This window comes from Heterodontus francisci, chromosome 3 (assembly GCF_036365525.1).
Source record: "Heterodontus francisci isolate sHetFra1 chromosome 3, sHetFra1.hap1, whole genome shotgun sequence".
Classification (NCBI taxonomy): domain Eukaryota; kingdom Metazoa; phylum Chordata; class Chondrichthyes; order Heterodontiformes; family Heterodontidae; genus Heterodontus; species Heterodontus francisci.
Genome location: NC_090373.1, coordinates 30818572 through 30842651, shown reverse-complemented (window position 1 = coordinate 30842651; position 24080 = coordinate 30818572). Strand labels below are relative to the sequence as shown.

General features: G+C 42.1%; 1 protein-coding gene across 11 annotated transcripts in view; it reads right to left on the bottom strand.

Annotated features, from left to right (window-relative positions):
- Nucleotides 1-24080, bottom strand: part of disc1 (DISC1 scaffold protein) — a 156183-nt gene that overhangs the window by 108971 nt on the left and 23132 nt on the right. For all 11 annotated transcript variants that reach the window (XR_010970942.1, XR_010970947.1, XM_068020804.1 and 8 more), the window contains exons 3-5: nt 19890-19959; nt 17611-17749; nt 10133-10253 (exon numbers count right to left, since the gene is read on the bottom strand). Coding sequence is in view for 9 of the 11 variants with exons in the window: in XM_068020804.1 (XP_067876905.1) it covers nt 10133-10253; nt 17611-17749; nt 19890-19959 (330 nt within the window). In the remaining 2 variants the exon portion in view is untranslated. The remainder of the gene's footprint in view (nt 1-10132; nt 10254-17610; nt 17750-19889; nt 19960-24080) is intronic.

Here is a 24080-nt window from a genome sequence, read left to right as displayed (position 1 = left end):
AGGCATAAAGGAAAAGGAGGTGGTGTTGCGCTGATAATAAGGGATGGGATCAGTACATTAGTAAGGGAGGATCTCAGATCTGAAGAACAAAGTGTGGAATCTGGTTGGGTGGAGCCAGGAAACAGCAAGGGGCAGCCAACATTGAGAGGAATTGTTTATAGGCCACCAAACAGTGGTGGTAGTGTGGGACATGGCATTAATCGGGAGATTAGAGAAGCATTTAGCATGGGTAATACAGTAATTATGAGTGACCTCAATCTGCATATAGACTGGGTAAACCTAATGAGCACGACAGCTGTGGAGGTCGAGTTTCTGCAGCGTGTTAGGGATGGTTTTCTAGAGCAGTATGTTGAGGAACCGACTACAGAACAGGCTATTTTAGATCTAGTATTAGGCAATGAGAAAGGACTAATTAATAATGTTGTTGTAAAAGAACCTTTAGCGATGAGTAGCCATAATATGATAGAATTTTACATTACGTTTGAAAGTGAGGTAGTTTAATCTAAAGTCAGGGTGTTAAATTTGAACAAAGGAATTAGGAAGGCATGAGGGGCAAATTGGTGGAGGTGGATTGGGAAAATACATTAAAAGGTATGACAGTACATAGGCAAGAATAGTTTTTGAAGAATTATTATATAGTTTACAGCAACTATACATTCCTTCAAGGCACAAAACCCCAAAAGTAAAGGCAGTCAGCCGTGGATAACAAAGGAAGTTAAGGATTGTATAAGATTAAAAGAAAAGGCCGATAAAGTTGCCAGAAATAGTAGTAAACCTGAGGATTGGGAGGATTTTAGAATACAGCAAAGGAGGACGAAGAAACTGATAAAGGGAGAACAGAATATGAATGTAAGCCAGCACAAAATGTAAAAACGGACTGTAAAAGCTTCTCTAGGTATGTAGAAAGGAAACGTTTGGCTAAGACAAATGCGGGTCCATTACAGGCACAGTCAGGAGAATTTATAATGGGGAATAGAGAAATGGCAGAGAAGCTAAATGATTACTTTGTGTCTGTCTTCACTGAGGACGATACAAGAAACCTCCCAGAGTTAGAGATCCAAGGGATTAGGGGAATGGGAATTACAGGAAATTAGTATTAATAAGAAGGTTGTATTGGAGAAATTAATGGGGCTGAAGGTTGATAAGTCCCCAGGATTGATATTCTACATCCAAGAATGTTGAAAGAGGTAGCAAAGGAGATAGTGGATACACTGTGATCACACTGTGTCATGAGTGCAAATTCTTCCAATAAACCATAAAGCTAGGATTGTTATTGAAGTGAGGTAGTGGAAAAATCAGCAATAGGAAGACGGATCATTTCTCACACTGCTATTGTCACAAGACAATTTAACCCGTGATGGTCAATGCTTGTTCAACTTCACCTGCTTGTAATATGTGTCCGAAGACAGGGCATCCAACAAAAGGGCAGTACGCCCTTTTCGGACAGAGACGAGGAGAAATTTTTTCTCTGAGGGTTGAGAGACTTTGGAACTCTCTGCCTCAGAAGGTGGTGGAGGTGGGGTCATTGAATATTTTTAAGGCGGAGGTAGATAGATTCTTGTTAGACAAGGGAATCAAGGGTTATCGGATGGGATGGGAGTGTGGAATGCGAGACACAAACAGATCAGCCAAGATCTTATTGAATGGCGGAGCAAGCCCGAGGGGCCGAATGGCCTACTTCTGCTCCTAATTCGTACGTTCGTATGATCTCCAAATCAAGAAAATTTTATAGGATGGAGCAGATAGTACTTCAGAAGAGTCATGTAAAACAGAAAAGCAGAGTGGGACAGGAAAGGACAGAGAGATTAACGGTAGGTAGCCAAGACTCGTTTATTCATCTTGACAGGCTGTTAAACTAGGTCCTGGATTCTAAAATACAGAAACAACAGAATCTTCACACACAATATGTCATTTACTCACCAAAACTCGTGACAAAATTTGATAAACACTATTACAAATACAGAGTGCCCTTCAGTTCCTCTAATAAAGCGATTCTCTTAAATTCACATGTCTATATCACAGTCTATCACCGTTGATTACAATTCAGCTCTGACAAGATAATTAACAAAAAGCTTTTCTGCAAATCGTTGAGTGGTTGTTACTGCCTGTATTATTCAGTTACAAAATGTTTAGTCACTATGTATAAGATTGTACTCCAGACTAACCAATTTATGTCCAAGCCAAATCTCTTACCTGTTAGCAAAGGTGCACTTTTAACATAATGTAATTATTTGATAGACAGCTTTCAAATGGCATTGGCCACTCAGGTTATCTGGCCTCAAATTAGATAGTAAATGATGCACATTGTAATTACTGATCTTTGACATACTTGTAAAATTAGTCCTTTAATCCAATTCACAGCAAAAAAAATCAGTTAATGACTGTTTTTAACAAGCTCATTGAAACATAATAAATCTTTACTATGTCTTCCCTGACAATTTTTAAAACTGCAAATGCAGCATGGATTTTCTTAAGGAATCGTAAACAGTTGATTATAGATTAAGGTTTAGTCAAGCTATCCGTTACATTATATTTACTAACTACTGTATACGGGTCAGCAGCATCCTGTTTTTGCCAATATCAGTCAGCCCCATTACACCCTTCTCTTGTATTCATGAGGAACTTACAGTGCTGACTTCTGGAGATTCCTTGAATTTTCTTGCCTGTTTTCCCCTCAATACGAGTACTGGAATAATGTGATTCCAAATGGATAGCAGTGGAATTGCGACATTTATACAGAAGTAAAAGTCCAGCAACTTTCAACATGTCACGGAGCTTGTGTTCCAAGCGAAAAGGTTGCACACCCCTGCTCCAAGCCTTTAAACTTGTGTTTTAAAATAACCTGGCTGCTAGGTTATTTTAAAACACAAGGTAAAGGCTTGGAGCAGGGGTGTCCAACCTTCTCGCATGGGGAGCCACATTACAATTTTTGTCCTACATCAGAGTCTGGTGAGACAATTTCAGAAAGATAAAGGCAGGAATGATCTTGATTGCTCTCCCACAGGATTATATGAAATAGGAGCAGGAGTAGGCCATTAGGCCTGTCAAGCCCATTCTGCCATTCAAACCGATCATGGCTGATCATCTACCTCTATGCCATTTTTCCCCACTATCCCCATATCCCTTGATGCCGTTGGTATTCAGAAATCTATCAATTTCTGTCTTGAACATGCTCAATGACTGAGCTTCCACAGCCCACTGGGGTGGAGAATTCCAAAGATTCACCACCCTATGAGGAAAGAAATTCCTCCTCATCTCAGTCTTAAATGGCCTGCCCCTTATTCTGAGACTGTATCCCCTTGTTCTAGACTCACCAGTCAGGGGAAACATCCTATCCACATCCACCCAGTCATGCCCTGTAAGAATTTTGTAAGATTGAATGATTCTTCAAAACCATAGAGAATACAGGCCCAGTTTCCTCAATCTCTCCTCATAAGACAATCCCGCCATCCCAGGGATTAGTCTGTGAACCTCCATTGCACTCCCTCTTATGGCCAGTATATCCTTCCTTAGATAAGGAAACCAAAACTGTACACAACGCTCCAGGTATGGTCTCACCAAGGCTTTATACAATTGAAGCTATACAGCTTTACTCCTGTACTCAAATCCCCTTGCAATGAAGGCCAACATCCCATTTGCCTTCTTAATTGCTTACTGCACCTGCATACTAGCTTTTAGTGACATGATCAAGGACACCCAGGTCTCTTTGGACTTCAACACTTCCTAACCTCTCACCATTTAAGAAATACTCTGCCTTTCTGTTTTTTCTACCAAAGTGGATTACTTCACACTTAATCACATTATATTCCATCTGCCATGTTCTTGTCCATTCACTTAGCCTGTCCCAATCCCCTTGAATCCTCTTTGCATTCTTCTCACAACTTACATTCCCTCCTAGTTTTGTGTCCTACACAAATATCTCCCTCCTCTCTCTCCCCCTCCCTCTTGGTGTCCCTCCTCTCTCTGTTCTCCCCCCACCCCACCCCCCCGCTGTGTCGTTTTCCCTCCTCCCCCATATTGTTCCCACCCGTCTCTGTGTCATTCCCCCCTTTCTGTGTTATCGTCCCCCTCTGTCCCCCGTCTCTCTCTGACCGCACTCTCTCTCTTTTTCCACTCCCTCTCTGCACCCCCATCTCCCCTTCTCTCTCACCCCCTTACTCTGTCTCCCTCTCTGCATCACCACCCCCCCACCCCCCGCCCCGACCGTTGCTGAGAGTGGCAACAGCGGTTTCCTAACTTCGGACGGCTTTGTGGTTTCCCGGTGGGCTTTAAAAAGAAAAAAATCGGAAAACCACGAAGCTGTCCGAAGTTTGGAAACTGCTGTTCCTACTCTCAGCACCTGTCAACTGTCTGGCGGCTTCCGATTTTTCCGGTCTGGTCAGAAAGAAGAAGCCAATGGGAAATTTCTCATCCCTGAAATTACTAGTCATGGACCTCTAAATTTTTTACCATGGACGTTGGTGTCCTTGTACGAACATGTTGCCGACCCCTCCGTCCAGCTGGGTGGAACGGCTCTCAATCTAATTGTAGTCAGAGAATCCCTTGCAATGGCTTCTCTTCCACCTCCCGCATCATTACCTCTGGTGTTCCCCAAGGATCTAGCCTTGGTCCCCTCAGATTTCTCATCTACATGCTGCCTCACAGCAACATAATCTGAAAGCACAGCGTTGGTTTTCACATGTATGTTGACAACACCCAGCTCTACCTCACCACCATTTCTCTTGGCTCCTCCATTGTTGCTAAATTATCAGACTAACATTGGGAAGACTGAAGCCATTGTTTTCAGTCCCCACTCCAAATTAGATTCCCTGACTATGGACTTCCCATCCCTCTCCCTGGCAACATTCTGAGATTAAGCCATTCTTAGTATTTTAGTGCACAAAATTATGAGGGGCATTGATAGGTTAGATTGGAAGAGACTTTTTCCCTTAGCTGAGGGGTCAATAACCAGGGGGCATAGATTTAAGGTAAGGGGCAGGAGGTTTAAAGGGGATTTGAGGAAAATGTTTTTCACCCAGAGGGTGGTTGGAATCTGGAATACACTGCCTGAAGGGGTGGTAGAGGCAGGAACCCTCACAACATTTAAGAAGTATTTAGATGAGCACTTGAAACGCCATAGCATACAAAGCTACGGGCCAAGTGCTGGAAAATGGGACGAAAATAGTTAGGTGCTTGATGGCTGGCACAGACACGATGGGCCAAAGGGCCTGTTTCTGCACTGTATAAATCTATTTTCACAACCTTGGCATCACATTGACCTCGAGATGAGCTTCCGATCTCATATTTGTGCCATCACTAAGACTGTCTATTTCAACGTCCGTAACATCACCTGACTTCACCCCGTCTTAGCTCATCTGCTGCTGAAACTCTCATTCATACCTTCATTACCTCCAGACTTGACTATTCCAATGCACTCCTGGCTGGTCTCCCACATTCTACCCTCGGTAAACTTGAGGTCATCCAAAACTCTGCTGCCCTGTCTTAACTCGCACCAAGTCCTGTTCCCCTAACACACCTGTGCACACTGACCTACATTGGCACCCGGTCAAGCAACGTCTTTTGATTTTAAAATCCTCATCCTTGTTTTCAAATCCCTCCATGCCCTTGCCCCTCCCTATCTCTGTAATTTCCTCCAGTCCCATAACCGTCTGAGATATCTGCACTCCTCTAATTCTGACCTCTTGGGCATCCTCGATTTTAATTGCTCCACCATTGATGGCTGTGCCTTCAGTTGCCTCGGCCCTAAACTCTGGAATACCCTCCCTACACCTCTCCACCTCTTTCCTCCTTTAGGACCCCTAGAAATCTTCGGAAGAAGGGTCACTGACCCGAAACGTAAACTCTGCTTCTCTTTCCACAGATGCTGCCAGACCTGCTGAGTGGTTCCAGCATTTCTTGTTTTTATTCCTTTCTTTCTCTGTCCATATCCCTTCCTTTACTATCAGGGCTACCCCACATCCTTTCCCATTTTGCCTATTTCTTAAGTCAAGTACCCTGGAATATTTAACTCCCAACCTTGCAGTTAGTCTAATATCAGTAGTAGGCAAAAATGCTAGAATTTATTCTTAGGGACATGATAGCAGAGCACTTAGAAAATCATAATATGATCAAGCAGAATCAACACAGGTCTATGAATGGGAAATCGTGTTTGACAAATCTGTTCTGAGTTTTTTGAGGATTTAACGAGTAAGATGCATAAGTGGGAGGTGGTGGCATAGTGGTGATGTCACTGGACTAGTAACCCAGAGCCCCAGGCAAGTGGAAGTAGTGTATTTAGATTTTCAAAAAGCATTCGATAAGGTGCCACACAAGAGGTTGTTACAAAAAATTAGGAATCATGGGATTGAGGGTAATATATCAGCATGGATTGAGGGTTGGTTAATGGACAGAAAACTCCTTCAGCCACGCATTTTATTTAACCTCCTAATCTGTTTATCCCTATGCCAATTGGCACATGGCTCTGGTAACAATTCAGAGATTACTACCTTTGAGGTTCTGTTTTTTAATTTGGACCCCAACTCCTAAAATTCTCTCAGCAGAATATCATTCCTAATTCTACATATGATGTTGGTCCCTACTTGGACTGCAACAACTGGATCTTCCCCTCCCCTCCCTCTCTAAGTTCATCTCCAGCCGCGAGAGATGTCTTTAAACCGGACATTGTGAAAGCAACAAAACGTTTGTTACTCCTGGTCGTGGCTACAGAGAACAGTATCTATTCCCCTGATTATACTGTTCCCTATTACTACCACATTCCTTTTCATTCCCCCCATTTCAATAGCTTCCTGTACCATGCTGCTTTGGTCAAGTTGCCCACCTTGCAGTCCTTGTTCTCATCCTCACAGTTAGTAAGTACCTCATACCAGTTGGTCAAAGTCGAGGGCCAAGGCTCCTCCATCACTACATCCTGGATCCCCATGTCTGTCTGACTCGACATCACATCCTCCTGTCACTGACCAATGACCAACTCTAAAGTTCTACTTAATCTAAGGCGTGTGACTGCCTCCTGGAACAAAAGGTTCAGGTCACAGAGTGGCTGCAGGACATTCTGAAGGGGGAGGGCGAACCGTCAGCGATCGTGGTACACATTGGTACCAACGACATAGGTAGAAAGAGGGAAGAAGTCCTGCAACAAGAATTTAGGGAGCTAGGTAGCAGATTTTAAAAAAAGCAGGACCTGAAAGGTTATAATCTCTGGATTACTCCCGGTGCCATGTGCTAGTGAGTATAGCAATAGGAGGAGAGAGCAGATGAATGCGTGGCTGAAGAGATGGTGCAGGAGGGAGGGCTTTAGTTTTTTGGATCACTGGCGAAGGTGGGACCAGTACAAGTTGGACGGGTTGCACCTGAACCGCAATGGGACCAACATTCTTGCTGGAAGGTTTGCTAGTGCTGTTGGGGGGGGGGGGTTTAAACTAATTTGGCAGGGGGATGGGATACAGAGTGGAGGTACAGTAAGGGGTGATAGTGTCAGTGGGGGAGCATTTCGGGGATAGTGACCATAACTCTAAGATTTAAGGTAGTTATAGAAAAGGACAAAGAGGGACTTGAAAAAAAAGTACTGAATTGAGGGAAGGCCGATTTCAATACGATAAAGCAGGATCTGGCCAAAGCGGACTGGAAGCAGCTACTTGTAGGAAAGTCTACATCAGACCTGTGGGAGTCATTCAAAAAGGAAATAGTGAGAGTTTAGGGCCAACATGTTCCCATAAAGGTGAAGGGTAGGACCAACATGTCCAGGGAACCCTGGATGTCAAGGGATATAGAGGATTGGATAACAAAAAAAAAGGGGGCTTATGGTAGTTCCAAAGCGCTGAAAACAGTAGAAGCCCTTGAGGAGTATAGAAAGTGTAGGGGGTTACTTTTAAACAAAGTAATTAGGAGAGCGAAGAGGGGACATGAAAAAACACTGGTGGGCAAGATAAAGGAAAATCCCAAGGCATTTTATAAGTATATTAAGGGTAAGATATAACCAGGGAAAGAGTAGGGACCAGTAGGGACCAAAGTGGCAATCCGTGTGTGGAGCCAGAGGACATAGGTGAGGTTTTAAATGATTACTTTCCATCTGTCTTCACTACGGAGAAGGACAATGTAGGTGTAGAGATCAGGGAGGGGGATTGTGATATACTTGAACAAATTAGCATTGAAAGGGAGCAAGTATTAGCTGTTTTAGCTGGCTTAAAAGTGGATAAATCCCCAGGCCCAGATTAGATGTATCCCAGGCTGTTATGTGAGGCAAGGGAGGAGATAGCAGGGCCACAGGAGAAGTACCAGAGGAGTGGAGGACAGCGAATGTGGTACCATTATTCAAGAAGGGTAGCAGGGATAAACCAGGTAATTACAGGTCAGTGAATCTAAGATCAGTGGTAGGGAAACTATTGGAAAAAATTCTGAAGGACAGGATTAATCTCCACTTGGAGAGGCAGGGATAGTCAGCATGGTTTTGTCAGAGGGAGATCGCGTCTAACAAACCTGATTGAATTTTTCGAGGAGGTGACTAGATGTGTAGAGGAGGATAAAGCAGTTGATGTGTACATGGACTTCAGTAAGGCTTTTGATAAGGTCCCCATGGGAGATTGGTTACGAAGGTAAGAGCCCATGAGATCCAGGCAATTTGGCAAATTGGATCCAAAACTGGCTTAGTAGCAGGAGGCAGAGGGTAATGGTCGAGGGTTGTTTTTGCAAATGGAAGCCTGTGACCAGTGGTGTACCGCAAGGATCGGTGCTGGGACCCTTGCTGTTTGTAGTGTACATTAATGATTTAGATGTGAAAATAGGAGGTATGATCAGTAAGTTCGCAGATGACACGAAAATTGGTGGTGTCGTAAATAGTGAGGAGGAAAGCCTTAGATTACAGGACAATATAGATGGGCTTGTAGGATGGGCGGAGCAGTGGCAAATGGAGTTTAATCCTGAGAAGTGTGAGATGATGCATTTTGGGAGGACTAACCAGGCAAGAGAATATACAATGGATGGTATAATCCTCGGAAGTACAGAGGGTCAAAGGGACCTTGGTGTAGTCCATAGACCACTGAAGGCAGCAGCACAGGTAGATAAGGTGGTAAGAAAGGCATATGGGATACTTTCCTTTATTAGTCGAGGCATAGAATATAAGAGCAGGGGGTTATGATGGAGCTGTATAAAACGCTAGTTAGGCCACAGCTGGAGTATTGTGTACAGTTCTGGTCACTGCACTATAGGAAGTATGTGATTGCACTGGAGAGGGTGCAGAGGAAATTCACCAGGATGTTGCCTGGGCTGGAGCATTTCAGTTATGAAGAAAGACTGGATAGGCTAGGGTTGTTTTCCTTAGAGCAGAGAAGGCTGAGGGGGGACCTGATTGAGGTATACAAACTAATGAGGCGCAATGATAGGATAGATAGGAAGAAACATTTTCCCTTAGCGGAGAGATCAATAACCAGGGGGCATAGGTTTAAGGTAAGGGGCAGAAGGTTTAGAGGGGATTTGAGGAAAAATGTTTTCATCCAGAGGGTGGTTGGAATCTGTAACACACTACCTGAAGGGGTGGTAGAGGCAGGAACCTCACAACATTTAAGAAGTATTTAGACGAGCACTTGAAACGCCATACCATACTTCGGGCCAAGTGCTGGAAAATGGGATTAGAATAGATAGGTGCTTGATGGCCGGCACAGCCACAATGGGCCGAAGGGCTTGTTTCTGTGCTGTATAACTCTATGACTCTATATAAATGCAAGTCATTGCTTTTATTTCACACGGGCACAAATTCTGCAGTGTAATTCAGATGTGAAGTCATTTAAAACACACTTATGCAAGAGTGGCGAGAACTTAAGGAGTTTGGCTCTCAATCATACATGCAAAGAGTTCTATTTTCTTTGGGCACAGAAGTGATGCAGAACTGACAGTATAACTGTGTGCCCCCGAGTTCACTCGCAACACCTTTATATTTATCTACACCTACAATACATCTCTATTGTGAACTACAGTAATATTGCAAATTGTATTTTCACTAATTTGTACACAATCCTTTCGTAAATTTAAATTTCAAAGATGTTCCACAGGAACTAATGAGTTAACTATATAGTTTACTTCAGCAGTAATATCCAAATAAAAAGGCCATTAACTATCTAAATGTGTACAATTCATCACATACCTGTAACTGTTGTCTGTCTTGAATAAGTTGGTTTCTCCTTGACCATGACAGCTGTAGGCTATCAGGATTTGAATCTGAATATTTATCTTCAACATTTTTCAGTAAGAAACTACCTGCATTGCTAAACATACATTCACAAAAAGTTACTAACTATTGAGATGTACATTCTTTGCACATGTAACCCAAGTATACCCAAAATCCTAAAGTTCTTAAGTATGAAAAGGGACTTCCATTGAAGAACCAATGCTAATGTTAGCTATTGACTGAATTCTTTAGTTTACCCCTTTCATACAGTTTCAACAGATTTCACCCAAGAAGCTAGACAGAACATTAGAAACATTTCGACAAGGTAAGGGTAAGTTAAACTAGAGCAGGAGAGTTCAAACTTTCTGTTTCATATCTGTCTAAAGTGTGAAACTAGGATCAGTGGATCACATATGTCACACGCATGAGAAGTGTAGCGATGAAAATACAGAAACAAATGGAAAAGTTATAAACTTAGAACAATTTTAAAAGACTGGGATATTGTCTGTCAACAAAATAAAATTATAGAATCACAGAAAGTTGAAGGCACAGGAAGAGGCTGCTTGGCCCATCGTGTCTGTGCCGGTCGAAAAACGATCCACCTATTCTAATCCCACCTTCCAGCATTTGGTCCGTTGCCCTGCAGCTTATGGTGCATATCCAGACTCCTTTTGAATGATTTGAGGGTCTCTGCCTCAACTACCCTTTCAGGCAGTGAGTTCCAGACCATCACTCTCCACTGGGTGAAAAAGGTTTTCCTCATCTCTCTTCTAATTTTTCTACCAATCACTTTAAGTCTATGTCCCCTCTGCTAAGGTGAATAGACCCTTCACCTCCACTCTATCCAGGTGTCATGGTCCTGTGGTTTTTTTTCTACGGGGAATATGCGGTTTGCCTTTAAGGCTTGCAAAGGATCAGTACTGCTTTAAGAACCAACAGGCCTCAGGAGTTATAGAAAATACATTTTTGGTTGCCATTGGATACACCCATATGGAGAGGGAATCAACCAGATTCAGAGAATGCATCCTGGTTACCCGGCAAGAGCCATTCGGAGACTGCGATTCAAAGGGTGCATTCTCATTACCTTGGATACAGCCACTTGGACTGAGCATCATGCGATACCTTTGTTACAATTCAATTTTGAACAGCCTTTTAGTTGGAGACAGTTTGTTCTAACAGAGAACAGACAGACAGCTGGTGTTAGCACCTGAAAAAAGAGCTCTCAGCCATTTAAACTGAAGGAACAGAATTTAGTCTGTTTAATTATCATCTCTCAAAATTCTAAAAGAAAGTCTAGCCAAAACAGAGATCTCTGATAATTTAAACTGAAGGAAGGGAAGCTAGACTGTGACAATCTTTTATCCCTCAAAAATCCTAAAGACAAATTGATTCATAAAAAAGTTTTTGCAAGTCGTTAATTGTTGAAATTTGCTGAAGGAAGGAAAGCATCACTTACTGGTGGAATTAGACTACGGACTGTTCTACTGTGGAAGAACCTTTTTTCCCCATTGGATGGCTGTGAGGACTTTATTGCTTTAAAGACACCTGGTTTGGTTAGCCTCATTCGGGGGTTAATTGATGGTACAATTTGGCTGAATCTTTCTTGAATTTGGAAAGTTTAAAACGATATGTTAGGCGATCTATGGAGAGACGGGATTGAATTAACAGTTTCTCCCACCACAATCAGAATCGTATATTTTGATTGGGGGCTTTGACTGGAGTGGTCGGTCGTAACACTAGGCCCCTCAGAATTTTGTACATTTCAATCAGATCTCCCCTCAGCCTTCTCTGTTCCAAGGAGAACAACCCCAGCCTATCCAATCATTCCTCATAGCTGCATTTTTTCAGTCCTGGCAACATCCTCGTAAATTTCCTCTGTACCCTCTCTAGTGCAATTACATTCTTTCTGTAAAGAGATGACCAGAACTGCACACAGTACTCAAGTTGTGGCCGAACCAATGAGTTATACAGTTCCAGCATAACTTCCCTGCTCTTAAATTCTATATCTCGGCTAATAAAGGAAAGGATTCCATATGCCTTCTTAACCACCTTATCAACCTGTCCTGCTACCTTCAGGGATCTGTTTTCATTCACTCCAAGGTCCCTTACTTCCTCTACACTTCTTAGTATTTTCCCATTAATCGTGTATTCCTTTGCCTTGTTTAACCTCCCCAAATGCATCACCTCACATTTCTCCAAGTTGAATTCCATTTGCCACTTTTCTGCCCATCTGACCAGACCAACAATATCTTCCAGCAGCCTCCCGCTATCCTCCTCGCTATCTACCACAAGGCCAATCTTTGTGTTGTCCTCAAACTTCTTGATCATGCCCCCTACATTTACGTCCAAATCCTTAATATACACCACAAAAAGCAGGGGACCCAGTACTGAGCCCTGCGGAACGCCACTGGAAACAGCCCTCCAGTCACTAAAACAGCCGTAAACAATCCACAGGGCGGCACAGTGGTTAGCACCACAGCCTTACAACTCCAGCGACCCAGGTTCGATTCTGGGTACTGCCTGTGTGGAGTTTGCAAGTTCTCCCTGTGACCGCGTGGGTTTCTGCCGGGTGCTCTGGTTTCATCCCACAGCCAAAGACTTGCATGTTGATAGGTAAATTGGCCTTTGTAAATTGCCCCTAGTGTAGGTAGGTGGTAGGGGAATTGAGGGGATGTGGTAGGGAATATGGGATTAATGTAGGATTAGTATAAATGGGCGGTTGATGATCAGCACAGACTCGGTGGGCCAAAGGGCCTGTTTCAGTGCTGTATCTCTAAATATAAATATAATTACCCTTTGTTTCCTGCCACTGAGCCAATTTTGTATCCACCTTGCTGCATTTCCCTGCTGCAAATCCCATGGGATTTTATTTTTTTAACCAGTCTGCCATGTGGGACCTTGTCAAAAGCCTTGCTAAAATCCACATAGACCACATTAACTGCACTACCCTCATCTATCTTCTTGTTACTTCTTCAAAAAATTCAATCAAGTTGGTCAAACAAGATCTTCCCTTAACAAATCCATGCTGACAATACTTGATTAACCTGTGCCTTTCTAAGTGACAGTTTATCCTGTCTCTCAGAATAGATTCCAATAATTTGCCCACTACGGAGGTTAGACTGACTGGCTTGTAATTATATTCGGTCTATCCTTCGCTCCCTTTTTAAAGAGGTACAAGGTTAGCAATTCTCCAATCCTCCAGCACCACACCTGTATCCAGTGAGGACTGGAAAATGATGATTAGACCCTCTGCTATTTCCCCTCTTGCTTCTTTTAACAGCCTAGGATACATTTCATCTGGCCCTGGTCATTTATCAACTTTCAAGGATGCTAATCTCATTAATACTTCTTCTCTCCCTACGTTTATCGCATCCAATACTTCATACTCTTCCTCCTTAACTTCAACATCTGCACCGTCTCCCTCTTTTGTGAAGACAGACGCAAAGTATTCATTAACAACCACAACACTATCTTCCGCTCCTACACATAGTTTACCTTTTTGGTCTTTTATAGGCCCTTCTCTCTCCTTAGTTACCCTCTTACTCTTAATGTATTGATAAAACATCTTTGGCTTCACCTTGAATTTGCTTGCTAATATTCTTTCATGTCCTCTCTTTGCTTTTCTACATTCCTTTTTGACTTCACCTCTCCACTTTTTATACTCCTCTCAGCTTTTTGTAGTATTGAGTTCTCGGTGTCAGGCATAAGCTTTCCTTTTCTGCCTTATCTTACCCTGTAGGCTCCTGGACATCCATGGGGCTCTAGATTTGGCCACCTCACCCTTTTTCTTTGTGGGAATACGTTTATCCTGAACCCCTTGAATCTCCCCTTTGAATGCATCCCACTGTTCTGACACTGATTTACCTTCAAGTAGCTGTTTCCAGTCCACTTTCACTAAATCGCTCCCCAGTTTCGTAAAATCGGCCTTGCCCCAATTGAGAACTCTAACTCCTGTTCTATCTCTGTCCTTTTCCATAATTATGTTAAAACTGACTGAATTATGATCACTACCACCAAAATGCTCTCCCACTGCCACTCCTTCCACCTGCCCATCTTCATTTCCTAAGTTATAATGGAGGACAAGTCATGACTCATACCACCTCCTGTACTGTAATCCACATCCATTGTCTTCTAAGACTGAAAACCAATCAACTTCATCTGCATGGAAATAAGATGGATAATCACACATGGATGTGAGCGAAACTCAAACATATTAAGACAAAGGCCTTCCCCAGATCTTTCGTCTCCAATTAATCTTCACTACAATGGAGTGTGAACAGCCCTCATATCCTCAAAATAGGGCCATTAAAAGGCCATTGTGAAGCCCAGCAAGAACTGAAACCTAAAGTCACATGGGTAAAACTAACACTTGTAAGTTCACCTTATAAGGTAATCATGTTGAGGAACAAAAGGAGTCTTGCCAGTACAGAACATCAGACATCAAGATCAGCCTGGTCTCTCCTCAGCCACACTGTAACCATCTAAAGGCATTTTGAATTACAGCAAGGCTGAGAGAGAGATCAGTTCCAGCCAACATAGTTGAACCCTGTTGAGACAAGTTAGAAGCCAGCTACAGTAGAGCAAGAGAGTGCCTTTGTAAAACTACTCTTCTAACTGTGAACATTGAACTAAGGTGGATAAAGTAGTCAAGAAGACATACGGCATGCTTGCCTTCATCGGTCGGGGCATAGAGTAGAAAAATTGGCAAGTCATGCTGCAGCTGTACAGAACCTTAGTTAGGCCACACTTAGAATATTGCGTGCAATTCTGGTCGCCACACTACCAGAGGACGTGGAGGTTTTGGAGAGGGTACAGAAGAGGTTTACCAGGATGTTGCCTGGTCTGGAGGGCATTAGCTATGAGAAGAGGTTGGATAAACTTGGATTGTTTTCACTGGAACGACGGAGGTGGAGGGGCGACATGATAAGAGGTTTACAAAGTTATGAGTGGCATGGACAGAGTGGATAGTCACAAGCTTTTTCCCAGGGTGGAAGAGTCAGTTACTAGGGGACATAGGTTTAAGGTGCGAGGCGCAAAGTTTAGAGGGGATGTGCGAGGCAAGTTCTTTACACAGAGGGTAGTGAGTGCCTGGAACTTGCTGCCGGGGGAGGTGGTGGAAGCAGGTACGATAACGACGTTTAAGAGGCATCTTGACAAATACATGAATAGGATGGGAATAGAGGGATACAGTCCCCGGAAGTGCAGAAGGTTTTAGTTTAGACAGGCATCAAGATCGGCGCAGGCTTGGAGGGCCGAATGGCCTGTTCCTGTGCTGTACTGTTCTTTGTTCTTTGTTAAGCATCATCACCGTTTTCAACCTGGAGTGGACTGCCAAAATGCTGTAACAGCCCAGCAATTACAAAACAACCAGCAACCAGGCCTGCAACTGTAAAATTCACCTTCCAAGAGGATCCCACAGGTTTCCCCTGAAACAACAGACTTTTACACCTTGAACTCTTTCTCTTTTACCTTCCATTTATCTTTTCGAGAGTGCATGTGAGAGTGAAATGTGTGTGTGAGTGAAATGTGTGCGTGAGTGGTGTTGCGAACATTTTGGGGAATGAATGTTGTTTAATAAATAGGTAATCTTCTGTTTTAAACCTGTCACTGTCTGTTTATTTGGCAATTAAAGCACAGGGGTTGAAACAGTAGTAACACAAAAACAGTGCAATCAGTTGGGAGATGAACAGTGGAAACCAGCCACGCCATTACCCACCTGTCCATAACATATAAAGTTTAAATTAACATCTGTTAATTTCCTTATATTGCAAGTTCAGATCTTGCTAATTTAGGATTTTACCCACAAATGAGGCAACAGTATTAAGAACAGCCCTTTACAAATATCTTGATTCACAAAATTCAAACAGGGCAAATCAGGGACTAAGAAACTTAAGTAAAAATAGAAGTCAGTTGCCAAAACTTTGTCAGTTAGATTGCCAAGACTTGTGGGTTGGGTGAGATCCACAGGGAAATTAGGGGAGAAGCAGAATTCAAAGTAAAGGAATACTAATATCTAAGTGACCAATTTTCATGTACATACAGCTAGGATTACACCAACATACATATACATTGCAATTTTAAAAAATCAAGTGATTTTAATGAGTCTACCCTCTCAGCTGGATGTAAAAGATTGTATGGCATTATTTTGAAGAGCAGGGGAGTTATCCTCGTTGTCCTGGCCAACATTTAACCCTCAACCAACAATTTAAAATAAATTACCTGGTCATTGGGGATGCGGTGGCGTACTGGTATTGTCACTGGACTAGTAACCCAGAGCCCCAGGTATTGCTCTGGGGACAGGGTTCGAATTCCACCACAGCAGAAGGTGGAATTTGAATTTAATTAATAAATCTGGAATTTAAAGCTAGTCTAATGATGGCCATGAAACCACTGTCGATTGTTGTAAAAACCCATCTGGTTCACTAATGTCCTTTAGGGAAGGAAATCTGCTGTCCTTACCTGGTCTGGCCTATATGTGATTCCAGACCCACAGCAATGTGGTTGACTCTTACATGCCCTCGAAATGGCCTAGCAAGCCATTCAGTTCAAGGCACAATTAGGGATGGGGAATAAATGCTGGCCTGGCCTGCGACGCCCACATCCCATGAAAGAATAAAAAAATTATCACAGTGCTGTTTGTGGGACCTTGCTGACTACCGTGTTCCCTGCATTATAAGAATGCATTTCAAAAGTACACCAAAGTGTTCTGATGAAAGGTCACAGACCGAAACATTAACTCTCTTCCTCTCTCCACAGATGCTTCCAGACCTGCTGAGTATTTCCAGCATTTTCTGTTTTTACTTCAAAAGTATTTCCTTGATTGTTTAGCACTTTGGGATGTCCTGAGGTTATGTAAGGCACGATATAAATAAAAGTCTTTATTTGACTGGGACCCGTGCGTGCACTTTTTCTCTTTCTCTCTCTCTCTCAGAACCTGATCTTCAACTAAACTGGGATCTCTAAGCTTTTTATTTTTATGGGCTACACAGGTGCATACTGAAGAGCCTCGACAGCCACACAAAGTTTAAACCTATGTGTCCATTATGGTGTATATACAGTTCCCATCACTTATAGCATATGTGTTGATGCTGAAATGATTCATGTGCTTTGGTACCTCAGGACAATGAAAAACATGAGTGTAATCTATTCTAGGCCCCAGCTACTGGCTAGAAATAGCAAGGATGAGCATGTCTCGCAGCTTACAATGGAACTGCTCTGGGATTCAGACTCTCCTTATAATTGGTGTCAATAGAGAAACGCAGCAGCGAGGGAATGCCTACCTTTAGGTCCCAATGGTAGCAATAAAATATAAATCTAAACAAATAAATATAAGAAATTTCTGGTATAATTAATTTTTTCTATAAAAACACTCCCAGAATTTCCTTCTTCCATTACATACACTGGCTTTTCTTTCCAGATTTATTTATATTCAGATAATAAACTTATATACATACCTATGGTGCTCAGCAACTTGTACTTGACATTTAACTTCTTGCAGAAATCTTGTAATACAAGGATGGCAGGAAGGCAATTGGAACTTTAAAGAACTCTTCTCTCTTTTCAACTCTGCTAACTTCTTGTTGAACTTGTCAGCTACAGTAAAATCAAACTATAATTTAAAAACTGTACTTCATAAATAAAAACTAAGTCTATTTACAATAAAAACGAGACTACAAATTAAGGTTTAATACTGATCTGCTCTGCAATTGTTTGTCAGTATGCAAATTATCAAAAGCAAATTAGACAAAAGTGCACAACATAGTTCCACAAAGCAATTTTAATTTATGCTAAAGAAATGGTTAACTAAATATATTACACCAATAGAATAGCAAATTTAGCATCAAAACCAAATTTAGCATCAAAACCTTCTAAAGCTAAGCACAGATAACTCAGAGCAGTATTGGAGATTTCATAAACAGTGTCACAACTGACTGTAGTCCAGTTGTCTTGAACCAAGAATTTGAGAAACCCACAAAACAAAACAGAGAAGTAGAATGAAGCCCTGCAGGAGTGGCTGTCATAGCAGGTCAAATTAAAGATTGCCCTCTGTGCACTGCGTACGTCCTTTGTTAAGTTTGATCAGTTTGCATTATATAATCACAGAATTTGTAGTTGAGTACAAAATTTGCACAATTGCATAAGTCACCAGTACTAATCCAGGTGAAAACTTGAACAAACTAGGATGTGTTCACTCAGAAACCTGATTTTAATCTAAGGCGGGTTTGTGCTGTGCGGGAGACAAAGTGCAAAGAGCTATCCACGACTGAGTGTTGCAGATTGGCACACTCCAAGGTCCACAAGTGCATGCTGGGGGATTGCACTAAAGCTTGGGGGAGCCGCCACAAATACTCAATGGAGAAAGGCCACTTTCTGAGGCCCTCCCCCCCATAGTACTCCGACGGGCTGGAACCCATTTGTTTGACATGAAATGTGCATTGCACAATGTACAATAACCTGTAATTGAGGTGCCTCACTACACTTACAGAGTGCCAAATACTGTAATGAAAGAAATTGAACTGTATTGCACTTTACATAATGTTAAATTTGAATTATGTAATGTACTTTTACAAATTTTATGAATAAATTATAGTTTTTGAAAAAAAGATCTTCATGACGGCATCGTCATGAGGCTCAGACAAGTTTAACTTTAGGTCCTCATTTAAATGTGGGAATGCTGATGCCTGGCTGAACCCAGTAGCAATGACATGAAGACTGGCGGGTAGGAAAATGCAGAAACTGAGGACTCAAGGTAAAGGTCCTAGTATATAAATTAAGTGTCTTTAATCAACAATTAGAAGCCTTAGAAAAAAATGTTGGAACTGAAAGCATACATCGTAGAAGTAAACAGTGACCATCTAAACATGGTTTAACTCAGACGATGGCAGTGAAGAATTTTCAGGGATATAGATTGTTCAGAAGGATGCAAATGACACAAAAGGAAGACAATCTGGATATGAAGAAAACAGAAAATATTTTAGGGGAAGGGAAACAAACGAAATAGTTCAGCTAGATCTGAAGAAATTGTCACAGGACTAATTTGGCAATTTTGCTACAGGTATCCAAGACAAGTGAAGCAAGCCAACAGTATTTTATAGGTTACAGGAGATTGTATAGCTAATAACTTTGTAATAATTGGCAACTTCAACCAATCCAATACTAAGTGGAATGGTCAAATGGAAGTGTGGTGACAGAATCTGAACTGATAAATGTGGCACACAACTGCTTCCCGATACAGTGTAATTCCACTGTGAAAATTCACACCAGCAATCAGGAAGGTAGACATGATATATTGGAATTTCCAAAGATGGGTAATCACAATAGAATCAAATTTGAGATCTGACAATCAGAGCTAGTTAAGGCCAGAACAGAAGTATATGATTTCAAGAAAGCAAACCACAATAGAATGAGAGAAAAACTAAAATAAATGGTAATTAAATTTAATTTAGTTAAAATAAGTTAAGTGGGATACACCGCTGAGAAAGGGATCAGTCAAGACAAAATAGAAAGCCTCAACTTCCACTCATTTGAGGTTAAAAACTAGGACACATATCCCATCTCACTATCATAGTCACAGCCCATTTGTACACTAGCACAACAAGACACTGAACTTTCCAGTCCTAATCATTATGAGGAAATTCAGCTCATGTTCTCAAAAACGAACTAATTCCTTGACTAATATAACATTTCGGAATAATGCAATTCACAATTCTGAGAAAACCCAACAAGAGCCCACCTTTCTCATAATCATCTTCCCGTACAGCCTTCTTCTGAAGTTTCTTCAGCTTTAGGATCAAAGACTGAAGCTACAGATGATTAAAATGGAAAAGGTTGTAAAGAGAAAGCTAGAACAGAAACATATTTAAATCACAATGCGCAGGCACATTTGAACATTTCCAAAATGAATTCTTTGGAAATGTTGAAGTTTACTATAACCAAAATTCAACTTGCATGGATCTCCATAGTTCCTTAATGATGAAAAGGTATGGTTTGTGCAGAATCTGCTTTCTGAAGCTAGGTGATATATAATACATACAGACGTATAGATATGCACTAAGTATAAGAAAATCCTAAAGATATTTTATATATACATTTATTATTTCTTACATATTGCACAGAAATAAAATATTCCTTCCTTTAGTGCCAGCTGCTAGATGTTGACAATACCAGCTAGTCACAATGTACAACTTGACTTTACTCTTCAAGCACATAAGATGTTGCGCAGAAAGGTCTGTAAGATTTTTATGACATCAGTGTCAGATCTCCTTATGGATGGAGACAAATGTAGCTGAGTCAATTCAGATAATCTGGTTCTGCGCAGATTTCTGCCAATGTATCTGTTAGGAGGTCAACCAGTAGGACGTCCTGTATGTAAAGTGCCTCCATCATGCCTCCTAGAAATTGGACAGCATTACTGTGTCAAATGATATAAGTCGGCACAAAACATTGTTCAATCACTATTTATTTACTGGAGCATTCCTGACATACCTGTGTGCTAATGTTTAATTTTCTATCTGACTTGGAGTTGGCTTGTGCTATTTGCAGACCCAGAACCTAGAGATCTCTCTGGAACAATCAAAATCTTATATAATAGTTTCTGTCTGTCTGCACTTTTCTGATTGGTAGGTCAGTCGAACTGGTGGGTGGGCACACCGCGTATACAACAGAGAGATCAGGTCTATAGTAGATATCTTCAAGGTTTTCACTTAGGGCTGAATTTTATTCTCCCACCACCGCTCCTGGTGGTAGACGCAAAATTGGCGGCCCACACACACATGCCGTGTGCCGCGATGCCACCGTGATATAGCTCGCAGCGATCTATCTCGCAGCAGTTCATCTGCATACATTGAGCAGTCCGCACCCCCAAACACGTGGTGGGGGCGGGCTCTGCGATGTCAGCTGCCTCTACGCAGACACTGGCTCCGTTTTTAAAGGGCTTCCAGACCTGCACAGTTGAAAACCGTACCCAACCCCACCAAAAACACTAAGAATTGATTTTTGGCCCATACCCCCACCCACCCAGTACAAAAAAAAAGGCTGCCCCTTTCCCCACTACCCCCCCCCCCCACCCACCACCTAAACACTTGTACTTAATATGTGACCTTTCCCCCTCACACTGCACAAAGTGCAGAGGTGACCCCTTCCCCGCCCCCCCCCCCCCCAACTACACTAAAAATCCTAAATTCCCTCCTTCCCCACCTTGGAGGTGCCAGCTTTGCCTGGATGGGAAAGTGAAGGCACGTGAGTGCCAGCCGCCGCACGCAAGATCGTGGACAGCTGGCAAGATCACAGTGAAAGATATATTAATTCACTCACGTCCTTTATTTAAATATTTAACATTGGGTCCCATTGCCGAGCGGCAGGGGCCACCACGGAAAGATCGGGCCCGGCAATCCCGGCATTGGGCTCCGTGGTGGGCAGTAGCCGTAGCGATCTTCTGGGCCCCCCCCTTAATTCAATAAAAGTGAATCCTTTCTAGGACTTTTGAATGTTACCACGCCATCTCCTACATTGTCATGTACTTGCAGCTGCCAACAGTTGGCAGTGCTAAGTGGGGGGGGGGGGGGGGGGTTGATGAAGAACAAACACTGCGGGAGGTAAGGGGAGCCCAACTACAAAGTTACCCTCGTTGGAGAGATTGTTTCTGTGAGGGATGGAACGGGATTGATAACAGGGATGGGGATGGCAAAAGTGGGATGGGGATAGCAATGGAAGGAATGGGATGGCATGAGAAGGATGGAATGGGGATGGCACAGAAGGGGGGATGGAATTGGAGGGAGGGGATGGGTGGTTTGGATGAGATGATGGAATTGGTTAAGTGTGGCTAAATGGGGGGGCCAATTATTTGATACAGTAGACCTGATATCGGTTACACTTAAACTCAATCCCTCTTTATTTTATATGACAGTGATTACATTTTACCTCCGTCTCTCTCAATTTTGGTTTTCACTTGTACAGTAAGAGGTGAGGAAGTTAAAGGGTATAATTGAACTTTAATACACTAAAAGTGAATCCTTTCTGGGACTTTCTTTTGTAAAAGGTCTTTTAATGTTACATCATCATCTCCTTCTTTGTCACGTCCTTGCAGCTCGGGGTCTGCCAGTACAGAAAGCGGGACTGTGTGTCCATTATTATATATAATGGTGAGATATAAACCTGCCATTTTAACTCAGGAGAAAACAGTTACCCATCAAACTCTCATATTCTATGACTATAAACAAGTCGCAAGACCAGACTTTTGACAAAATTTGTATTTATATTCCTAGGCTGTTTTTACACATGGGCAGCTTTATGTAGCTTTTCTCCAGAGTGAGAAGTTTTGATTCTGTTAAGGTCTTTGGTGAAAGAATAACCAGAAATCCTGTATTTAAAGAAGTTCTGTTGCAATAAAGACCTAATTTAACTGCATATACTTTCTGGGTCTTCGTTAGTTAGATAAGATTGTAGAGGAATATGATTCTAGCAATAAGGAAATCCCTTTTTAAAAGAACAGAAGACAGTGTAAACAGGCATCAGTTACTGGGAAGAATGCATAATTTTCAACATGTACTTAGGAATGGAAAACTGGAAGGTTGATGAGGAGTCAACTGAAACCAAAATAACTGGGAACTGAGTGTGTCTCAGTGGCTCAATAGAAGATGTGACTATTATCTTCCAGGTCAAACTCGCTGTTGCAGACCAATCAAAAACAACATTTCATCAAATATAAGGGGGATTGAAAATAAACTAGACAGTTATGAAACCAACAACAAATAGCAAAGCAAGTATTTCTTTCTAGCATGGTTAAAAATGTAAAGACTAATTGATCACTAGGAGGGAGGGAGATTAAAAAACTACCGTGCAGTTCAAAACTGGGCCCTCTATATACTAGTGAGTGGCCTCACAGAACCATAATTTATATGTAATCAGCTTTAATACATTAAACAATGGTGCCCCCACATACAATGTTACAAATCATCTCAGAACACTAGGCAGAGAATTATGTTCAAGTAAACTAAGTCATTCTTGAAACAGTGTTGACACCTCACCAGACTTCTTCCTTAAAACCTAACAATGTTGTTTTTCTTATAACAAACTAGTAAGTCCTTTAGAGTTTGCCACTGAGACTCCTTCTACGCAAGCATAAGTTACTGAAATGTTGTTTATGTATAGATAATTACAATTCACCCTCCAGAGTTTAATAAAGAAAGTAGCAGTTATCTACTCTATCACACTTCTAGCCATGATAATTAAGAGAACTGCAGGTTCTACCACTTCATATTACAGCATGCTGCTAACTAATCCAAAGCAGCATGAGAACCAACCTATGATATTTAGTATCCGATACATTTATGTCCTTAGGGAAGGCAAGTGACGCAGTGGTATTGTCATTGGACGAGTAACCCAGAGACCCAGGGTATTGCTCTAGGGACAGGGGTTGGAATCCCACAACGGCAGGAGGTGAAATTTGAATTCAATTAATAAAAATCTGGAATTAAAAGCTAGTCTAATGATGGCCATGAAACCATTGTTGATTGTCGTAAAGACCTATGCAGTTCACTAATGTCCTTTAGGGAAGGAAATCTGCTGTCCTTACCTGGTCTGGCCTACATGTGCCTCCAGACCCACAGCAATATATTGACTCTTAAATGGCCTAGCAAGCCATTTGTATCAAACCACTACAAAGTCAATAAGGAATGAAACCGGACGGCCTACCCGGCAACAAGTTAGGCACCAGAAACGACAACAGCAAACCCAGTCCTGGCGACCCTGTAAAGTCCTCCTTACTAACATCTGGAGGCTTGTACCAAAGTTAGAAGAGCTGTCCCGCAGACTAGTCGAGCAGCAGCCTGACATAGTCATACTCACGGAATCATACTTTACAGATAATGTCCCAGACACCACCATCACCATCAGTGGGTATGTCCTGTCCCAACAGTGACTCCGG